The sequence below is a fragment of the Rhamphochromis sp. 'chilingali' genome (assembly GCF_963969265.1).
Source record: "Rhamphochromis sp. 'chilingali' genome assembly, chromosome: 3".
Taxonomy (NCBI): Eukaryota; Metazoa; Chordata; class Actinopteri; order Cichliformes; family Cichlidae; genus Rhamphochromis; species Rhamphochromis sp. 'chilingali'.
This window is the reverse complement of record NC_137931.1, coordinates 26,592,708-26,614,709: the sequence shown is the minus strand read 5'-3', so window position 1 is coordinate 26,614,709 and position 22,002 is coordinate 26,592,708. Positions and strand designations below refer to the sequence as shown.

Here is a 22,002-nt window from a genome sequence, read left to right as displayed (position 1 = left end):
GCAGAATAGTTTTCTATATGAGATCGCTGCAAAAAGTGCAGCCTTACCTAATGTCCACCCTACTGTTACTCATTTTATATTAAGATTTAAAAATCTAGTTGCTATTGGTATCTCGAGTAACGTTCAGTAATAGTAATAAATCACACAGCAATAGTACATTCATGCAGTTGTAAAAAGCATGACAATATATTAAGTAATCCAAAGTATTCAGAATACGTTACTCTCATTGAGTAACGTAACGGAATACATTACAAAATACAGGTTGGGTTATGTATTCTGTAATCTGTAGTGGAATACATTTTAAAAGTTACCTTCCCAACCGTGATCATGTGTGCTTCATGGCTCCATCTATTGAACTGATGGTAGAAGTAGAGCAGCTGATGGCAGCTTCCTCTGCCTCACACTGCTGTCTGACTGCATTCTGCTGACACTGAGATGAAGCAGAAAAGAAGCAGCTGATATTTGGACAGCACACATGATGGAAAGGAGGATTTCAGTTGATGTGCACATGAATGATTTGTGTTTCCTCTGTAGGTGAAGGTAGAAACTGTGTGTGAGCTGATGTGGATGTGAATTCAGCAGCATGGATCAGTGTGAGGGAGAGGAGGGAGTCCCTCCCTCTAAAACCACTCTGTGTGGGGAACATGAGAGCCAGACCACAGCTCAGAGGTGAGATGACCATCTCTAACTGTCCATGACTCTTCTCCATGTCACAGCTCAGCACTCACATCACTGCTCCATCATTATTCATTATTCACACTCATACTTATGTGTATGTTGTTTTAAAGCCCAGAGGTGCACGGTGTACCAGGGTCTGCTGGACCTAAGCCTAAAACTAATCCAGAACCTGGACCTGAACCCAGCTGTGTTTCCTTAAAGAGTGACCTGTCGAAGGATATTGGTGCTGACTTTAAAAAAGAACTTTTATGTGACAAAGAGTAAGTAGTTTACTTTTTTCTGGTTGTTTATGTTTTGGGGGATTAAGTATTCTCATTTTAATTTTTTTTGTTTTACATCATTTTTTTCTGATTTGAGTAATTTTGTTCATCATGTAAGTAATTTAATATTTCCAGTTTTTCCATCTGTCTCATGAAACTTTTACATTTATTGTTTTACTTCTAGGATCAGTAAGAAGCCAGAATCTCCTGGACCTGAACCCAGCTGTGCGTCTTTAAAGAGCCATCAGTCAAAAGATATTGGTGAAAAATTTAAAGGATGTCCTTCTCCTGCCAAGAGGTAATGTGTATCTAAATGTCATTGTGAATAAATGTGAATAAATCCTCCATCATGTTTAATATCAGTTCAGCTCTTTTTCACACACATTTCTATGTTCATGTGTGAAGTGGTGTGTGTTGGAATGTTTCCACAAAGACAGCAGTCAGAGTGTAAAGAATGGATGTTGTAGAAGGGGTTTCTGTAGTGAAGAGGCTGAGTGTCTGTAGGACTCCAGATGCACGTGTCTCCTTTGTGCTTTGCATCAAACACAGTGTAGGTGGGAACTTCCATTCAGGTGTTTCAGGTGTTGCCGGATGGACAAATATTTTTTTCTCCTCTTCAATGACACTTCAGCAGTGCTCAATCTTCTGGGGAGATGTTTGTCTTTATGAAGGTTTATGGATTATAATTCTTTCTTACTTTGGTGAAACTAAGCAATAAACTTTCCACCTAACTTTTCAAATAAATTTCCAGCTGGCAGAGAAAAAAAGATATGAAGCTATAGTGATGCTTAACAGCCTGAGCGATAGTAAAAATTCAAACAGAATTCAAACATAGGCTTAATCTCCATACGTATTTGATATAGTGCCAACGAATACAAATAGGTGTTCTTACATGTCTTAATCATAGAGCTCTGATAGTGATAAGCTATCACAGCATCATCACAGCCACTTTGCACCAGGAAGTAACTACATAGGGAAACTGTACTACAAAGAAGACAGCAAGGGAAAACTCAGGGCAGCCTCGTGCTATTGCAATGTAACTAAGGGAAGATTCAGGGTCACCGGATCCAGCCCTAACTATATGCTTTATCAAAAAGGAAAGTTTTGAGCCTAATCTTAAAAGGAAGAGAGAATGTCTGTCTCCCGAATCCAAACTGGAAGCTGGTTCCACAGAAGAGGGGCCTGAAAGCTGAAGGCTCTCCCTCCCATTCTACTTTTAAATACTCTAGGAACAACAAGTAAGCCAACAGTCTGAGAGTGAAGTGCTCTAATAGGGTCATATGGTACTACAAGGTCATTAAGATAAGATGGGGCCTGATTATTTAAGACGTTGTATGTGAGGAGCAGGATTTTAAATTTGATTCTTTCTTTAACAGGGAGCCAATGAAGGGAAGGCAATAGAGAAGAAATATGCTGTCTTTCTAATCAATACTCTTGCTGCAGCATTTTGGATCAACCGTAGGCTTTTCAGGGAGTTTTTAGGATATCCTGATGATAATTACAGAAGTCCAGCCCAGAAGCAATAAATGTATGAACTAGTTTTTCAGGACAAGACACTGGACCATGTGTATAGTAACATCAAGCAGGCCTACAAAGCGACACCCCTCCCCCACCTAGGACCATCTGATCACCTCTATCTGCTCCTCGTCCCTGCTTACACCTGCCTAAAGAAACGGACTCCTTCAAGCATCTGGGTCATTAAAACATTGCCAGATGATGCTCTCCACCATCTACAGGACTGTTTTAATCTCACAGACTGGTCCATCTTCAAATAGCAGGTGTTGTGTAATTGTTAAGTGCTGTGTAATGAATGTGACAGTGACCAAAACCATCTGGGTTCTTCCTAACTGGAAACCTTGGATGAAGAGTAAAGTACAGGCTCTGATCAGACCAATTCTCTGTACAGCACTACCACAGCCAACCTGAGGAGAAGCATCAAACAAGCCAAGAAGACCTACAGGAGAAGGACAGAGAGCTTCTATGGACAGCCCTCAGAAACTATGAAGACCAGACGAGAAGTCGATTTTAATTTTGCTACAATAAAACTGTCATGGTCCGAGTGAGTGCTGGGTTTTCCAGCGTGCCAGTGAATCCACCATTGGGGAGAGTCGCCATACCCCCTCTCGCTTTGTGCACCTGTGAGTAATCAGCCGACAGGCTTTTAAGACCAGCACTCACAAACACTAGTGGAGTGTGATACTGCATATTTTGGATCCGATACCAAGTAAATACGGGCCAGTATTGCCGATACGGATACGGATACTTTTCAGTAAATAAGGTGGATGCGTCATTGAATTGCTAAATCTCAATTAATTTTCATGACCTTAAGTGTTTTTTTTTGTAATGTTTACTTTTTTATTATTAAATAGTTAAAACACAGGACATAATCAGGACAAAGTTCATAATTAAATAGAAAATGCTTTATTATAATTTTTTTTTAGAAAAATCTTAATTAAAAAGTGCATGCAAACCAGTAAACAAAGCAAAACAAGCAAGTACTGTTGAGAAACTATAATACAAAAATTACAATTAAAATTCTCAGAAACAACAACAACAACAACTGGTGAAAATATAAATAATATGTAAACAACTTAACAACCCCCAAAGCCTTTAGTTAGTCTGTGCAGAACAAAGGTTTTGGCTACAGGTTTTTGTTCAAGAACAGTATCATATTAACATTTTTTGCTTGTAATGCACTTTGTCTGTTACTCGCTAACTGCCCTGCTTTTGAAAAAATCCTCTCAGCTGGCACTGATGTTGCAACCATTGCCAGGTATTTTTTGGCAAGTTTGCTCAAAGATGGGAATGTTTGTTCATTGTTTTTCCACCAAAGTAGTGGATCCTATACCCAAGGAACTGGCCTTTCCTCAGAGTACCTGCACATCTCAATTAGGGCATCAGTACCAGTTGTCCGATGCTGCTGAGATGCTAGGACTTTAGGGTGAAATTATTCCCATATCCCACCTTTTGCTGCAGGTGGGGATGAAGCAGCCCCTCCAGACGAGCTTGAGGTTGTTTCAGGAGTTGGGGCAGAGCAGATGGGACAGATTTTTTTTATATATGTTTATATAAAATGGTAGTGTTTCCACTATACCTGGCAAGCTTTTTATAAATCCCACATTTTGCAGTTGTCTCATTTTCGACTTGAAAATGCAGCCACATTGCGCTCCTCTTCCTCTCTGCCGTTCTTCTGTTGTATTTTCTCTGTGCGTGACGTGTGCTGATGAACCTGAGCTGGCAAGTTGCTTGTTTGTTTGCTTTGTGCATCTAAGTCACGTAATGGTGCAAAATCTAAACACAAGAGGGGGGAGGGGGAGCAAAGTGTGCCTGCTCTGCGCTGACACAGGAGCGGCTAATCCGGTGACCTGGCTGTTTCGTCTTTGCTGAAACCACAGCACTGCAAACAAGAGCGGAACTTAAAGTAAATAATCGATCTCACCAGGCTAGTATCGATCCAATACCAATTTAGTATCGATACAACTGATATTTCAATCAATCCGCCCACCACTAACAAACACTTCTCGCCAGAACGTTAGCTAGCCCTTGTTAGTGAAAGCCACAGTTAAGTAGTTCTCCTCATAGCAGTTTTTGGAACTAATCTTGTCTTTCTACTCGCTGCAGTCTCACGGATGTCTGGATCACGCCGTCATTTTTCCTTCCCTTCACACAGCCACTGGCCTGCGTGCTGTTTTCGGGGTTTACTAACCTGACTACCTCCTTGCCCGGTTTTCCAGTGAGTGAATCTTGACTGGTTTAGCCTTGCCTGGATTTTACTACCCCTAAGCCTCGCCTCCGCCTGCAAAAGTACGATAATTGCAAATTGCCCTTTCTCCCTGGACTGTTGCTTGGGGCTCACTTTAACTTTGCTCTCCCTTATTACAGTGACTCTGTGAGCGTAACTCCATAATCCTCCTTCTGCCCCGCAGCTCACGGCGCCAGTTCTAGAAAATGCCCGATGTCGGGTTCCCTGGCTGCTTCCCCAGCCTGCTAAAGAGACCTTTTCCTTTTGGACTCTGCTAAAGCACTCGTTTCATCCTTTCATGTTTTATGACAGTTGCTCTAGTATAGTTTAGTGCTTCGTAGTTCTGCTTTTGTTCATAGTCTCCCATAGTAATATTCTGATTTTGTATTTATTCAATTCAATTCAATTTTATTTATATAGCGCCAAATCACAACAAAAGTCGCCTCAAGGCGCTTTATATTGTACAGTATACCCTATAATGATAGATACAGAGAAAAACCCAACAATCATATGACCCCATATGAGCAAGCAATTTGGGGACAGTGGGAAGAAAAAACTCCCTTTTACCCAGGAAGAAACCTCCTGCAGAACCAGGCTCAGGGAGGGGCGGCCATCTGCTGTGACCGGTTGGGGTGAGAGAAGGAAAACAGGATAAAGACATGCTGTGGAAGAGAGACAGAGATTAATAACAGATATGATTCAATGCAGAGAGGTCTATTAACACATACTGAGTGAGAAAGGTGACTGGAAAGGAAAAACTCAATGCATCATGGGAATCCCCGGCACCCTACGTCTATTGCAGCATAACTAAGGGAGGATTCAGGGTCACCTGGTCCAGCCCTAACTATATGTTTTAGCAAAAGGGAAAGTTTTAAGCCTAATCTTAAAAGGAAGAGATAGTGTCTGTCTCCCGAATCCAAACTGGAAGCTGGTTCCACAGAAGAGGGGCCTGAAAACTGAAGGCTCTGCCTCCCATTCTACTTTTAAATACTCTAGGAACAACAAGTAGGCCTACAGTGCGAGAGCGAAGTGCTCTAATAGGGTGATATGGTACTACAAGGTCATTAAGATAAGATGGGGCCTGATTATTTAAGACCTTGTATGTGAGGAGCAGGATTTTGAATTCAATTCTGGATTTAACAGGAAGCCAATGAAGGGAAGCCAAAACAGGAGAAATATGCTCTCTCTTTCTAGTCCCTGTCAGTACTCTTGCTGCAGCATTTTGGATTAGCTGAAGGCTTTTCAGCGAGTTTTTAGGACATCCTGATAGTAATGAATTACAGTAGTCCAGCCTGGAAGTAATAAATGCATGAACTAGTTTTTCAGCGTCACTCTGAGACAGGATATTTCTAATTTTAGAGATGTTGTGCAAATGGAAGAAAGCAGCCTTACATATTTGTTTAATATGTGCGTTGAAGGACATGTCTTGGTCAAAAATAACTCCAATGTTCCTCACAGTGTTACTGGGGGCCAAGGTAATGCCATCCAGAGTAAGAATCTGGTTAGATACCATATTTCTAAGATTTTCAGGGCCGAGTAAAATAATCTCAGTTTTATCTGAATTAAGAAGCAGAAAGTCTGCGGCCATCCAGGTCTTTATGTCTTTTAGACATTCCTGCTGTTTAACTAATTGGTGTGTGTTACCTGGCTTCATGGACAGATAGAGCTGGGTGTCATCTGCATAGCAGTGAAAATGGATACTATGTCTTCCAATGATACTGCCTAAGTGAAGCATGTATAATGTAAACAGAATTGGTCCTAGCACTGAACCCTGTGGAACTCCATAATTGACCTTAGTGTGTGAAGAGGACGCTCCATTTACATGCACAAATTGGAGTCTATTAGATAGATATGATACAAACCACTGCAGTGCAGTACCTACAGCATGTTCTAATCGCTCTAATAGGATATTATGGTCAACAGTATTGAACGCTGCACTAAGGTCTAGCAGGACTAGCACAGAGATGAGTCCACTGTCAGAGGCCATAAGAAGATCATTTGTAACCTTCACTAAAGCTGTTTCTGTGCTGTGATGAGCTCTGAAACCTGACTGAAACTCTTCAAATAAGCCATTTCTCTGCAGATGATCAGTTAGCTGTTTGACAACTACTCTTTCAAGGATTTTTGATATGAAAGGAAGGTTGGAGATTGGCCTATAATCAGCTAAGAAAGTTGGGTCTAGGGATGGCTTTTTAAGTAAAGGTTTAACTACAGCCAGCTTGAAGGCCTGTGGTACATAGCCGATTATTAGAGATAGGTTGATCATATTTAAGATTGAAGCATTAATTAATGGCGGGACTTCTTTGAGCAGTTTTGTAGGAATGGGGTCTAAAAGACACGTTGATGGTTTGGAGGAAGTAATTATTGAAGTTAACTCAGAAAGATCAATTGGAGAAAAAGAGTCAAACTTAACATCAATGGTACTAAAAGTAGCTGTAAATAATATTACATCTGTGGGATGATTATTGGTAATTTATTCTCTAATAATAAAAATTTTATTTGTGAAGAAGTTCATGAAGTCATTACTAGTTAACGTTAAAGGGATTGTTGGCTCAACAGTGCTCTGACTTTTTGTCAGCCTGGCTACAGTGCTGAAGAGAAACCTGGGGTTGTTCTTATTTTCTTCAATCAGTGATGAATAATAAGACGTTCTGGCTTTGCAGAGGGCTTTCTTATAAAGCAACAAACTATTTCTCCATTCTAAATGATGATCCTCTAAATTTGTGACACGCCATTTCCTCTCCAGCATACGAGTTATCTGCTTTAGGGTACGTGTTTGAGAATTATACCACGGAGTCAGGTACTTCTGATTTGAGACCTTAGTTTTCACAGGAACTACAGTATCCAGAGTCGTACGTAGTGAAGAGGTAAAATTATTAACAAGATGATCGACCTCTGTTGGAGTAGCGTTCAGATAGCTGCTCTGCTCTGTGTTGGTACAGGGAATTGAAGATGATAACAGTGGGTGGATTATATTCTTAAACTTACTTACAGCGCTTTCAGGAAGACATCTACTGTGATAGAGTCTACTCTTCACTGCTGTGTAATCAATTATTGTAAATGTAAATGTTATCAGAAAATGATCAGACAGGAGAGGGTTTTCAGGAAACACTGTTAAATGTTCAGTTTCTATGCCATATGTTAAAACAAGATCTAGAGTGTGATTAAAGTGGTGGGTGGGTTCTTTTACAGTTTGAGAGAAGCCAGTTTAGTCTAATAACAGATTAAATGCTGTGTTGAGGCTGTCATTTTTAGCATCTACATGGATGTTAAAATCACCCACAATAATTATTTTATCTGAGCTGAGCATTAAATCAGATAAAAAGTCTGAGAAATCAGAGAGAAACTCTGTGTAAGGCCCAGGTGGATGATAGATGATAACAAGTAAGACTGGTTTCTGAGTTTTACAGCTGGGGTGGACAAGGCTAAGCATCAGGCTTTCAAATGAATTAAAAGTCTGTCTTGGTTTTTCGTTGATTAATAGGCTGGTGTGAAAAATTGCTGCCACACCGCCCCCTCGGCCTGTGCTTCGAGATTTCTAGTAGTTAGAATGACTCGGGGGTGTTGATTCATTTGAACTAACATAATCATCCTGCTGCAACCAGGTTTCTGTAAGGCAGAGTAAGTCGATTTGTTGATCAATTATTAAGTCATGTACTAACAGAGACTTGGAGTTGAGAGACCTAATATTTAATAATCCACATTTCACTGTTTTACTCTTTGGTTCAGATGTGGATACTGTATAGATCTTTCTTTGTGATTTTTTATGTTTAAGTTGTTTATTGCTGGTTTTTAGTTTATCTTTTGTCTGTTTGGGAGCTGACATAATGGAGATGGAGATGGGTTTTTTTTTTGTTTTGTTTTTTTTGTTTTTGTTTTTTTTTGGGGGGGGGGGGGGGGGGGGTACCAGGAGGAGAGAAGCTGCAGAGAGGCGTGTAAGACTCCTGGTCCCAACTCTGGATAGTCATATTTTGGGGGGTTTAATAAACTTGTCCATATTTCTGGAAATGAGAGCTGCTCCATCCAAAGTGGGATGGATGCCGTCTCTCCTAACAAGACCAGGTTTCCTCCAGAAGGTTTGCCAATTATCTTTGAAGCCCACATCATTTCTGGGACACCACTCAGACAGCCAGCAATTTAAGGAGAACATGCGGCTAAACATGTCACTCCTGGTCTGATTTGGGAGGGGACCAGAGAAAACGACAGAGTCCGACGTTGTTTTGGCAAAGTTACACACTGATTCAATATTGATTTTAGTGACCGCCGATTGGCGTAACCGGGTGTCATTACTGCCGACATGAATTATGATTTCACTGAATTTACGTTTACCCTTAGCCAGCAGTTTTAAATTTCCCTCAGTGTCGCCTGCTATGGCCCCAGGAAGACAACTGAATATGGTTCCCGGTGTCTCTAGCTTCACATGTCTGAGAACAGAATCACCAATTACCAGAGTTTGACCCCCGGCAGGTGTGTCGCCGAGTGGGGAAAAACCGTTAGACACATGAACAGATTGGTGGTGTACCTGGGGCTTCTGTTTAGGACTATGCTTCCTCCTCACCGTCACCCAGCCGCCCTCTTTCCCCAGCTGCTTAGGGTCTGCCGGGGAACAGCTAGCGGGGCCTACGCTATCTTCGGCTGCACCAGCTACAGGGGCCTGGGTAGCTACAGGTGAATGAAAGGTGCGAAGCCGAGTCTCCAATTCAGTAATCCTGGCCTCCAGAGCTGCAAATATGCTACATTTGTTACAAGTATCATTACTGCTAAAGGAGGCCGAGGAGTAACTAAACATCTGACACAATAAGCAGGAAAGTGCAGAAGGGACAGGTGAAGTAGCCATGGTGGTAGCGAGTCGGCTACGAGCTAAGCTAGCAAAACAGTACAGACACAGTGAGTGAAAACTTTGGCTATAAATTAGGTAGTGAGTACACAGAAAGTGTGCTTCGGATGAAACACATGAAGATTATACTATGAAAAAGAATGTATTTAAAGTTTTTAATTAAATTGCTAAGCAGATAAGCTACTCAAAAACATCACTGTGTTTGAGCAGGAACTGGAAGTGATACTCTACCGCAGAGAGAGCGAACACCAAGTGACAGCGCCACCAAGAGTGACTAAGTTTCTTACCTGCCATAGAGTGTGTTTAATCTCACTTTCTTAGTCCCCTGAGTTTGTAGCATCATGTTAGTTTTTAGTTTGAGTAACTCCTGAGGTTAGATTTATTCCTCTCGCCTTTTGTTCTTGTTTAGTGTTTTTGCCTTTAACTATTTTCCCTTGTGTCACCTTCGCTTGCTGAAATAAAATCTTGCTTTTTGCTCATCCTCCGAGCTTCAGAGTGGTGTCTGCACCTGAGTCCTTTAACCTGTATTGGCCGTCGTGACATAAAACCACATACATACATAGTGTCATGGTCCTGAGCCTGCCGACTCAGGGTTTTGTGTTTCTTTATGCGTTTGTTTATTCTGAGTATGTATTCTGTTATGATTTGCCATTTGTTAGGTTTCTGTTCTGTGCCTGCCCTGATCCCACTTCTGTGTTCTGCCTGTCTATGGTGTCACACTGTCTGTTTGTGAACCTGTCTTTTTAGTTCAGTGCCTTGTCTGGTTCTCTGTGTCTGAGTTTCCTGTTTTATTCTGAAGGTCCCTGTCTCATGTGAGTGTGTTCAGTTTACGTTTCCCCTGTCCCGTCGGCTCTGATTTCTCCCAGGTGTGTTGCCCTCCTGTCTCTCATCCCCTGATTACTGCTGTGTGTATTTTAGCCCTGTGTGTTCTCCTGCTTGTTGCCGGTTTGTCTGTGTTCCACGGTGCCCTGTTCCTCGTCTCTCTGCCTCTCACCCCGTTTGGTATCATTTAAGGTTTGTTGTTTAGTTTTCCCAGTTTCGGTTTCTTTAGTTTTGTCATCCCTCATTGCCTGTTTTGCCACTACGCCACTTTGTAAATAAACATCACTAGCATTATCATCTACTGCCTGCATTTTGGGTCCTTTCTCCCTCCAACATCACACGGCTCACCTCGGCAGCCGTGACAGTACGAACCGGCCACAATGGACCCAGCAGCATTCAACCCGACCGAGGAGCTTCGGGGGGGATATTATTAACTCTGTGGATAAATTAATCAACTTATGGCTGGAGCACGAGGGGAGAGAATTCCGTCAGGCCATAGCTAATCGGCTGCAGCGCTTAGTTTCTGGTCTCCCCTGGTTGCTCAGCTCACTTCATCCACTCGCACAGAATTTTGTTCTGAACGAACTTTGTCTTCACCCCCCGGTTGCTACCACCCACCCTGCAACTCATGCTTCGCTGCCTGTCCTGATGGAGGATGCTCTGCCCGGCCTGTCAACACAGCCTTCACAAGGGAAACGGCGCTCACGCCGTCAACGCTCCTCACCACAGTCGGACCTAGGGATTTCAGAGCAGCCGGCTGTGGTGAGTGGACAGGACAATAGTATTGGTTTGAACTGTGGGACTGTTTACTCAGGGGTTATGTTCTGTACGGCAAAGGACAATGACTGCTTATCGCCTGTTCAGTCTACTGCTCAGCTACCTTCAACCCAGTTTCCAGTGTCACCTACACAGCAGCCTGTAGCTCAGTTAGCCGCCCGGCCTCAAGCTCAGTTAGCCGCCCGGCCTCAAGCTCAGTTAGCCGCCCGGCCTCAAGCTCAGTCTCCAACTCCACCACAGTTGTCATTTCAACCTTTACTTCAGTTGCCCTTAGTTCAGCCTCTATTTCAGCAGCCACTAGCCCGGTGACCTGTGTCACCTGCTCCTCCAGTACGACAAGCTAAATCAATTCTATCCGAAGGGAATTGTTTTTCATTCGTCCATTGTAAGTAGAGAGACAAACCCATAAATAATGTAATCGTTCCTCAAAAGCTGGCCCGTTTAGAGACAGTAACTCTCTCCAGGGCCTCCCCAGAGTCTGAGTTTCAATCCGCAGTCGACTCTGGACCCCTGGAGGCTAAAAAGTCAGAAAGTTGTCACTTCAAACCAGTCACTGGTGCAAAGAGAGTACCTTGCTCCAGGGCATCTCAGCATGGAGGGAAAGCTTAATGCACGAGATGGTAAGAGCTGTTGGGACTAAAAAAAACTGAGCGGAAAGCTACAGACATCTGAAAACTGAGTTTTTAATTTTCAGTGAGATCACCAGGACTAGCAAAGCTTCACCATTGCAGGGAGTCATCGTATTCACTGAACCCATCAAAAAATCACTTCATGGACCTTGCGTCTGTGTGTGGACAGACATAACATGACCTAATTATACACTACTCCTCCACAGAGTGGACAAGGAGAGAGCAGAGGTCTCCACTGGTCAGTCTGCACAGCAGCGTCAAACACACCTGGACTCTGTGTTTATGGTCTGTACTACTACTTTTACATGTGGTTTTTTTTCGGTCACCTCTATGCTGCACTTTGTAGACCAGTGGATTGTCATTGTGTCCAATATGAATCTGATTTTTGGTTCCATGATTTCAGTCCATTTGGGGGTGCCTGTAGCTCAGGAGGGGAGCAGGTCAGTTACTAATCAGAAGGTTGGTGGATCAAACCTTGGCTGGTAAATGTACTGGACAAGATACTAAACCCAAAGTTCTCTCTGATGCAACCATCAGAGTGTTAAAGTTGTGGCATGTTGTATAAAGTGCTCTGATAGCACAGAGTGTAGAAGAGCTGTATGAGAACCAGTGCATTTCAAGATTGTTTATTTGTCACCTGCATAGTTATAGAAGTACAACACGCAGTGAAATGTAACATGATACGCTCGACTGTGCAAAAAAACAAGAGAGAGAGAACATTATATACTGGGAGTGAATATATACAAAGATGACATTATATCCAATAAGTGAGTGAGTTATATATATTATATAAATAAAATAAAACAATCTGGAAATTTACATTCAAATCTGAGAATGTACATTTTCTAAATGGTGTGTTAAAGTGTCTTGTGCCGTTGTGAATGGGGGGGATGGCCTGAGACTCAGGGCTCAGATGATTGCAGAAGTTGGAACAGTGTATTGCTGGGATGGGACAGGTCCTTCAGTATCTGAGCTGCTCTAGTCCAGCATCTCCTGGTGTAAATGTTCTGTAGGGAGGGGAGGCCAGCCCTGCAGCAGCGTTCTGCTGTACGGATCACTTTCTGAATAGCTTTTTGGTCCTTAACATAGCTGTTCCCATACCAGGATGCAATGTTCTGTGTGAGGATGTTCTCCATAGCGCCTGTATAGAAAGACCGCTCGGTAACTCATATGGTCTTCTTTTCCAGCGGCTGGAGGACAACATTATGATGTTTGTGAAGAATGAGCTGAAGAAAACCAAAAAGGTTCTGAGTCCAGATGACCCAGAAACCATAAAAAGCCAGAGGGAGGATAAGGAGATGTTTGAAGGTGAGGATGAAGATCAAAGAAAGAGCTGCAGAGAAGCATTTCTGAAGATCACATTACACTTCTTGAGGAGACTTAAGCAGCATGAGATGGCTGACCATCTGCAGAGCAGTAAGAGAATTTCTCTAAAGATTGCATATTGATCTTTCCTAATATCTCAAGAAATGGACCAATATCTATTCACTCATTTATCCTTTCGGGGTACTGAAAGGCTATGATATTTATTATATAATAATTAATTTATCTGAATTACTTATTTTCAGAAATATTTGCTCCACTCTATAAACGTGAACTTAAAGCCCAACTGAAGAAGAAGTTCCAGTGTGTGTTTGAGGGAATCGCTAAAGCAGGAAACCCAACTCTTCTGAATCAGATCTACACAGAACTCTACATCACAGAGGGAGGGACTGCAGAGGTCAATGATGAACATGAGATCAGACAGATTGAAACAGTATCCAGGAAATCAAAGGGACCAGAAACAACAATCAGACAAGAAGATATCTTTAAATCTTCACCTGGAAGAGATGAACCAATCAGAACGGTGCTGACAAAGGGAGTGGCTGGCATTGGGAAAACAGTCTTAACACAGAAGTTCACTCTGGACTGGGCTGAAGACAAAGCCAATCAGGAAATCCAGTTCATATTTCCATTCACTTTCAGAGAGCTGAATGTGCTAAAAGAGGAAAAGTTCAGCTTGGTGGAACTTGTTCATCACTTCTTTACTAAAACTAAAGAATCAGGAATCTGCAGGCTGGAAGACTTCCAGGTTGTGTTCATTCTTGATGGTCTGGATGAGTGCCGACTTAGTTTGGACTTCAACAAAACTAAAATCCTGACTGAAACAAGAAAGTCCACCTCATTGGATGTACTGTTGACAAACCTCATCAAGGGGAACCTGCTCCCATCTGCTCACCTCTGGATAACCACACGTCCTGCATCAGCCAGTCAGATCCCTCCTGAGTGTGTGGACCTGGTGACAGAGGTCAGGGGCTTTACTGACCCACAGAAGGAGGAGTACTTCAGGAAGAGATTCAGAGATGAGGAGCAGACCAGCAGGATCATCTCCCACATCAAGACATCACGAAGCCTCCACATCATGTGTCACATCCCAGTCTTCTGCTGGATCACTGCTACAGTTCTGGAGGATGTGCTGAAAACCACAGAGGGAGGACAACTGCCCAAGAACCTGACTGAGATGTACATTCACTTCCTGGTGGTTCAGGCCAAAGTCAAGAGGATCAAATATGATGGAGGAACTGAGACAGATCCACACTGGAGTCCAGAGAGCAGGAAGATGATTGAGTCTCTGGGAAAACTGGCTTTTGACCAGCTGCAGAAAGGAAACCTGATCTTCTATGAATCAGACCTGACAGAGTGTGGCATCGATATCAGAACGGCCTCAGTGTACTCAGGAGTGTTCACACAGATCTTTAAAGAGGAGAGAGGACTGTACCAGAATAGGGTGTTCTGCTTTGTCCATCTGAGTGTTCAGGAGTTTCTGGCTGCTCTTCATGTCCATCTGACCTTCATCAACTCCGGAGTCAATCAGCTGGAAGAACAACAAACAAGCTCTCAGACAGAGAACGACTTCTATCAGAGTTCTGTGGACAAGGCCTTACAGAGCCCAAATGGACACCTGGACTTGTTCCTTCGTTTTCTCTTGGGTCTGAAAACTAATAAAATTTGTTTGCAAGGCCTGGTGACACAGACAGGAAGTAGCTTACAGACCAATCGGGAAACGGTTCAGTACATCAAGAACAAGCTCAGTGAGAATCTGTCTGTAGAGAAAAACATCAACCTGTTCCAGTGTCTAAATGAACTGAATGATCGTTCTCTAGTGGAGGAGATCCAACAGTCCCTGAGTTCAGGAAGTCTCTCCACTGATAAACTGTCGCCTGCTCAGTGGTCAGCTCTAGTCTTCATCTTACTGTCATCAGAAAAAGATCTGGATGTGTTTGACCTGAAGAAATACTCTGCTTCAGAGGAAGCTCTTCTGAGGCTGCTGCCAGTTGTCAAAGCCTCTAAAAAAGCTCTGTAAGTCATGATGTTTTTATAATTTAAATTCAGTTTACAAACAGAAAACTCTTGCTATTCCATTCTTCTTATTATACATATATCTTTTTAGGCTGAATAGCTGTAACCTGTCAGAGAGAGCATGTGGAGCTCTGTCCTCTTCTCTTCAACTAGAAGACTGTGAGCTCAGAGATCTAGACCTGAGTAACAACAACGTGCAAGACTCAGGTTTGACACTACTGTTTTCTCGACTGAAGACTACAAACTGGAAGCTGGAAACGCTCAGGTCAGATTATGTTGTTTATGATTTGACTTGAAATCTGCAACATAAAAGCTACATTTAGTTTTTGTACTGACATATCCTTACTCTTGGTATGGTATTACGGTAAATACCATGATGGTGGTGTGCTAGGTCGCAGCGGCCACACCGTGTCGAAATCATGGTGCAATTTTCGTGTTTTTACTCAAGTTCTACTTGAGTCCTGGTTCATTATATAGCTGTAATGTACGTCGGAACTACAGTCAAACACTTCTATAACCACCAACAACTTTTGGATTTAGGAAAACACCATTAAACTCAACCAGATGGAGACAAAGTGGAGAAATTGCGCTGCTGCAGCATTCTGCAAGCTCTGAACAGACGGGCTACGGCACCACCACATCTTAGCGTCCGCCTGGAAGTCCATCGAAAACGGTGTCAGCGAGGAAGTGGAAGTGCAGTAAGCGAGCCGGTATCCATGCCGGTATACCGCGCTTCCATCACTACTCTCCAACATGTGCTCCATAGAAAACAAACTGGACTGTTTGAGACTACAAATAAACTCCAGGAAAGAAACAAGGCACTGCTTTGTTCTTATTTTTACTGAAACATGGCTACACGGAGGCATCGTAGACCACGCTATCCAGCTAAATGGCTAGATAGCTACCGTGCCGACAGAGACCCCCTATCATCGGCAAGACACATGGCGGTGGACTGTGTGTTTACTTCAATAACAGCTGGAGTAGGAATGCTCCAATTGTGTCTGTGCAATTTTTAGAACTTGTGGAGGCCTTAGCAGTCAGATGCAGGCGTTTTATATCCCAAGAGAGTTTACTGTGGTGATCATTGTTGCTGTTTACATCCCACCTAGTACTAGCACTAATGCTAAAGCTAGTGGAGCACGCAGTGAACTCTACAAGATTATCAGTGATCTGCAAACAGCCCACCCTGACAGCTTCCTCATTGTCGCTGGGGATTTTAATAATGCAAAACTTAAATCAGTTCTACCCAAATTTCATCGGAACATTGACTTTGCAACAAGAGGGGACAACATGTTATACCTTGTTTACACAAACATCCAGCATGCATACAAGGCTTCATGCAACAGGCCCAGGTTCTTGGAGACACTGAAGAGCCCAATAAGAGATTAATGTTTCAGTGTGTCACAGATCAAACTCTACATTTCCATCAGCATAAAAGAGATTCAGCAGCAGATCAGAATCAAGTAGAGCAACATTTATACATTTTCTAAATTCCCAAATTCATACATGCGCATTCCTTTGACAATGTGACACACAGATTGCACTTCAGTGGATTTTAGTACAGTGGGCAGTGCATTCCCCTTGCACACACTTATAAGACACAAATTTTCTTTTTCTTTTTTTTTACCTGTTTAGTTATATATATATATATATATTTAATTATTTATATAATGGAAACATGGACATAATATGTAGACTCTCAGCTTTTATTTGAGGGTACTCATATTCAAATTGGATGAAGGATTTAGGAGTTTCAGCTACTTTAAAGGGACTAAAAGACTCAAAAGCTATTTCATGGGAAGGTGTGAGCAATTCCTTCTTTATGTCATTATCAATTAAGCAGATAAAAGGCCTGGAGTTGATTTGAGGTGTGGTGCTTGCATTTGGAAGATTTTGCTGTGAACAGAAAACATATGGTCAAAGGAGCTCTCCATGAAACAAGCCATCCTTAAGCCTATCTGAGAAATTGCTACAATATTAGGACGTCCAGGGAAGACAATAGTGCTGGACGACTGCAGAATGATTTCCATGTTGAAGAGAAACCCCTTTACAACATCCAACAATGTAAACAAACACTCTCCACGAGGTAAGCGTATTGATATTCAAGGCTACCATAAACAAATGACTGCATTTACTGCAAGGTGCAAGCCACTCATAAGCCTCAAGAATAGAAAGGCTAGATTGGACTCTAAAAAAGCCAGCACAAAAAATGTTTTTTGGACAGATGAAACCAAGAACACCGTCTACCAGAATGATGGCTAGAAAAAAAAGTATGATGATGTGACACAGGACAGAAGCAGCTGAATAAATTCTGATGTGTTCAGAGATGTATTGTTTGCTCACATAAATGCAGTCAAACTGATTGGGTGGTGTTTCATAATACAGTTGGACAATGACCCAAAACAGCCAAAGTAACCCAGGAGTTTATCAAAGCAAAGAAGTGGTAGTATCTTGAAAGGCCAAGTCAGTCACCTGATCTTAACCCAAATGAGCATGGATTTCACTTGTTGAAGACTAAACTACAGACAGAAAGGCCAACAAATGTCTCTTTCTGGACAACTTCTCTTAACTTCAACTTAAGGATGTTCCAGCTGTCTAACGGATTTGCTTCTCCATAGTGGTCAGATGTCTGTCTGTGTTAACGGGAACGTGGAGCTCAGTGATGGTGTAGCTAACTTCTGTGTGGCTCTTATGGGGTTGTTGTTTTTTTGTTTTGTTTTTTTTTTTTTTGGGGGGGGGGGGGGGGGGGGGGATCTCTCTTTTTGTTTTCTGTTTTTGTTCTTTTTCTTTTTTCTCATTGCTTGTTTGGTAAATAATAAGAGAGGAAAACAATGTTCCAACATGAGAAATTCTGTTTTGTATTCATTGTAAACAGTTTGTGTTTTTCGTCTTCTTTTTTTCTTTATAAACTATATCCACAAATACTCAATAAAAATGTTTTGAATTAAAAAAAAGAAAGGCCAACAAACAAACGGCAAATGAAAGTCACTGCAGTAAAGTCACTGGGCATTAAAAAGGAGAAAACCCAGCATCTGGTGATATCTATGAGTTCAAGACTTCAAGACTGTCATTGCCAGCAAAGGGGTTTCAAGCATTAGAAATTAACATTTTGTTTTCAGTTATTTAATTTGTCCAATTATAGGGATTGTTTTACAAAAGATCCTTTCCTCCCTTCCAGAACTGAGTTCTAATGGTGGAATGACAAGGCATATAAAATTTAATAACACAAGTAATTCAATGTAATTGTCCTCTTTAAAAAAAAAAGTCGTAATCTTAAGAATATTGAAATGTGCGCAATTTCGTTCAAAGAAAAGCTTATTCACATGTTTTGAAGTGTTTCATCAATGCACTGCAGGAAAAAAAAAGCAACTTCACACAAATAACAAAATTTAACAAAATGATTAATCCTTCTGTTATTCCTGCATTTGGCGGTTGAACTTAAGAAAAGTTGTAATATACAGGTCTGTCCATATAAATGTACTATTTTGTTTCTCCATGAACACTGAAGCTGTTATCACTTGTTAGATACCACACAGAAATCCAAAAGCTAGTGAAAACAGTAGTATTTTTTTTTGGCACACAAAGTCGAAGAAATGTCTGAAACGAATGACCTCCTCTAACAAATTTCTGTCATGTTGGATCAATGTTCTTAAATTACTAATATTACAGTTCTCAAATTTGAAGAAACTCTTGTTCTTTTATTTATATGACTCCCTACAGGTAAACTATTTGATCTAGATGTTAGTTTGGTACTACGTAGGCACACAAATTTGAATAAATTTTACTCAGTTTTAAATACATCAATCTTTACTGATGCCATTGCCTCTAGGATTCATAATAATTTATTAAAATGTTGAATGTCAGTTTGTTTGTTGTTTTTTATAGTTCCTTTTTAGGACTTTTGTGGAATGTCTGAGTAGGATTTTCTTTTTGAGTGAGTTGTTTTAATACAAACAAATGTCACTGGTATACCAAACCATTTATTATATATTTTGAAGCAGTTGTGCATCACATGAGAAAAATGTGTAGGTGACTATGTTTTTCTTTCTTTGTTTGTGACTGTAATTTAATATTTGAGTATAAAACCCCACCCACAAAAAAAAGTATATCGCTGACCACGAAACACCTTCAGAACCATTCAATTTTAGTTTCAGAATATATTTTAAAAGCCATGTACCTTTGCTTTCTGAACGAAGACCACCAACTTTCAATCCGTTGATTTGTAGTTGAGGTACCATACATATGACTGTGGGCTCCTGCAAGTTCATCTCCATGGTCTGATCTTAAAGCACAGTGAATGGCTGCCATTGTGCCATTTTCTGTGCCACAGTCTGTACGAAGGCATGCTGGAAGTTGACCAAACCGTGACAAGCACTCCATATAATATTTTGCAATGATACCTGGGTCATTATTTGAGCTGCCACAGCTGAGCCACATAACTTTCCTTGAAAATCCATCGACACATGCACTAATAGCAACACCAAAGGGCTTCAACTTATCATAACCATCCACATGCCACACTTGATTTGGTCCTTCTGAAAAATATCCTCTTCGAACAAACCTGCGTTTACAGCGACGCTTAACACCATATGGATCTAGTCTTGAGAGTATGTGCATTACATCATTTCTTTTAACTTTCAGATTATACTTTTGTCGCAGTGTCTGACACATGGATCTGTAACCCAGAAGCTGACCTGGGCCTCTCAGTTCTTATGTAACAGTGGAAATGACAATGTCAGTGGGAGTAAAGTCTGTCCTTCTAGTCATTCCAGCATCTTTTAGCCTCCTCTTTAATGTTCTCAGACTCATACAAATATTATGCTTGTTTTCAAGAAAATCCAGGATCACTTCATATGTATGGCCCTCAGAGAAATACTTATTGATGATGTCTGTGACTGAGACTGGGCCTAAGGTTGAAGAGAAAACATGAAAAGATAATTACGACCGCAGGAATCCACAAATGCACTTAATAAGTGTTTTTAAAAAAAATACCACATCTGAAACAAGTCTCAATAAACATGACTCAAGTATTTAATCTTCTTGATGTGTGCTTAAATAAAGGCCAGCAAAAGCTCAAAGAACATGGACCAGGATTCAGGACTTATCACTCTCATTAAGACCTCTATGCTGACAACTCAAAATGAGCAAAATTAGAGAAGTTAGAAGAATTTCGTCACTGTGTACATATGCCCTATTAAGTCATAAACTAGTTTTTAAAATTATGCCATAGAACCGGTGGCAGGCTTAAACCAGAATACAGTTCTTAGTACATACCAGTTCATGCCTTTTCGTTTTTGGAATTCTGATTTATCTTTGCATACAGAGTCTTTAACAATACAAAAACCTTAGAATAAGCAAATGAATATAGTACTTTGGAATGGCACATCAATAATAATCCCCCCCAAAAAAAGTTTAACACGCACTACTGAAGCTACTGTGGTGTATATAACTCATTATGAAGCAATTAAAAGGTGAGCAATAAATACTAGAACTTAGGAAAGTGAAGTGCTTACCATTCTCTATAAAAGGTGCTAAAACTTGAATGTTAGTTCCACAGGACCCACAAAAAACTCCAATTTGCCCCACTAGCTGGATTCCACAATATGGACAATACATTGCCTGATGAAGACAATGCCAAATTAAAACCTGAACACATTAACTGCAATATTCCTTAATGACTTTGACTTATTAGTATTTGTTCTCGAGTTTAAAAAAGCTTCATTTCTAAGGCTACATTAAACATTACCTTTGTTAGAATTATCTTTGAATATATAATCCAGATATCTGTAGTATTATTAGAATCATGAGATTACAACATATTTACCTCTCCTCCACTTCTTTGAAGTGTCTCCCAGTCCTAGCGCACTGGTTAGCATGTTTTGGTTCGTGCAACTGGTCCGTCGGGTTATTGTCTCCCCAGGAACATTTCCGTTGTCTTTTTTCCTATTTCCGTTGTGCTTTGTGTGCTTTTGCAGCGCTTTTCTTTTTGCAGCGTTTTTCTTTTTGCAGCATTTTTCTTTTTGCAGTGCAGCGTTTTTCTTGAAATTGCAGTGCAGCGTCTTTCTTTTTGTAGCGTTTTTCTTTTTGCAGTGCAGCGTTTTTCTCGAAGTTGCAGTGCAGCGTCTTTCTTTTTGCAGCGTTTTCCTTTTTGCAGCATTTTTCTTTTTGCAAGTGCTTTCTGAAGTTGCAGTCCGTTTGGCCTCTCAGGGCCACCGTACATCTCCCCTATATGGCTCAACTCCTTTAATGGTCCACCATATACAAGCACAGGTGAGCCCATAAATGGAAGGAAGTAAACATGCCTTACTAAATAAGCAAACCAGAACCTTACATAGAATGTGCCTGCAATTAAACACTATAGCTATTGCCTCCCCATCATCCTACATGTAGAGGAGGGACAGAAAAATATCTGAACATGCAGTTCAGGACAAGGTTTACAATTTTAAGTACAACAATGACAACTTTTATCAAAATCACTCCAACAGGGGCCACAGTGGCAAAAGCTCTATCACCTTTAGTTCTCATCTTTTGGTCAGAAGCCAATAAAAAGTGAGTTACAGTAGTCCAAGCATAAAGAAATAAATGTATGTATAGCAATCTCCAGTTCAGAGCGAGATACAATACATCTTAATTTAGCAACATTTCTTAAATGATAAAAACAAGACCGAACCAGAGATTTGACATGACCATCCAATGTGAGAGTCGAGTCAAAAGTTACACCTAAATTCCTGATAGAGGATTTAACATAGACCAAAAGAGGACCAAGGGCTTACACTATCTGGGGTAAAAATCTGTCAGGAGCGCATACAAGGACTTCAGTTTTCCCCTCATTAAGTTTGAGGAAGTTAACAGCCATCCAACGTTTGATCGAATCTAAGAAGTCATTCAGAAACTGGAGCTTAGATAAATCTTGGGGCT

At 41.2% G+C, this 22,002-nt stretch overlaps 1 protein-coding gene and 1 long non-coding RNA gene across 4 annotated transcripts in view; one reads left to right on the top strand and one right to left on the bottom strand.

Annotated features, from left to right (window-relative positions):
• Positions 1-22,002, top strand: part of LOC308393290 (NACHT, LRR and PYD domains-containing protein 3-like) — a 33,692-nt gene that overhangs the window by 5,442 nt on the left and 6,248 nt on the right. The window contains exons 2-8 of the mRNA XM_080876944.1: positions 535-669; positions 789-938; positions 1,123-1,236; positions 11,952-12,030; positions 12,933-13,161; positions 13,314-15,084; positions 15,176-15,349. Coding sequence (XP_080733070.1) covers positions 584-669; positions 789-938; positions 1,123-1,236; positions 11,952-12,030; positions 12,933-13,161; positions 13,314-15,084; positions 15,176-15,349 — 2,603 coding nt within the window. The 5' untranslated portion in view covers positions 535-583. The remainder of the gene's footprint in view (positions 1-534; positions 670-788; positions 939-1,122; positions 1,237-11,951; positions 12,031-12,932; positions 13,162-13,313; positions 15,085-15,175; positions 15,350-22,002) is intronic.
• LOC308393320 lies at positions 3,127-21,540 on the bottom strand. 3 transcript variants are annotated; one of them, XR_013970958.1, is made up of 5 exons: positions 20,909-21,540; positions 20,598-20,703; positions 19,262-19,991; positions 14,504-14,599; positions 3,127-5,342 (listed from the first exon to the last, which is right to left on the bottom strand). It is a non-coding gene; the product is annotated as an uncharacterized lncRNA (long non-coding RNA). The 3 variants fall into 3 exon arrangements; XR_013970959.1 differs by lacking the exon at positions 3,127-5,342 and having other exon boundaries at positions 14,471-14,599; positions 20,909-21,535; XR_013970960.1 differs by lacking the exons at positions 3,127-5,342; positions 14,504-14,599 and having other exon boundaries at positions 18,280-19,991; positions 20,909-21,519.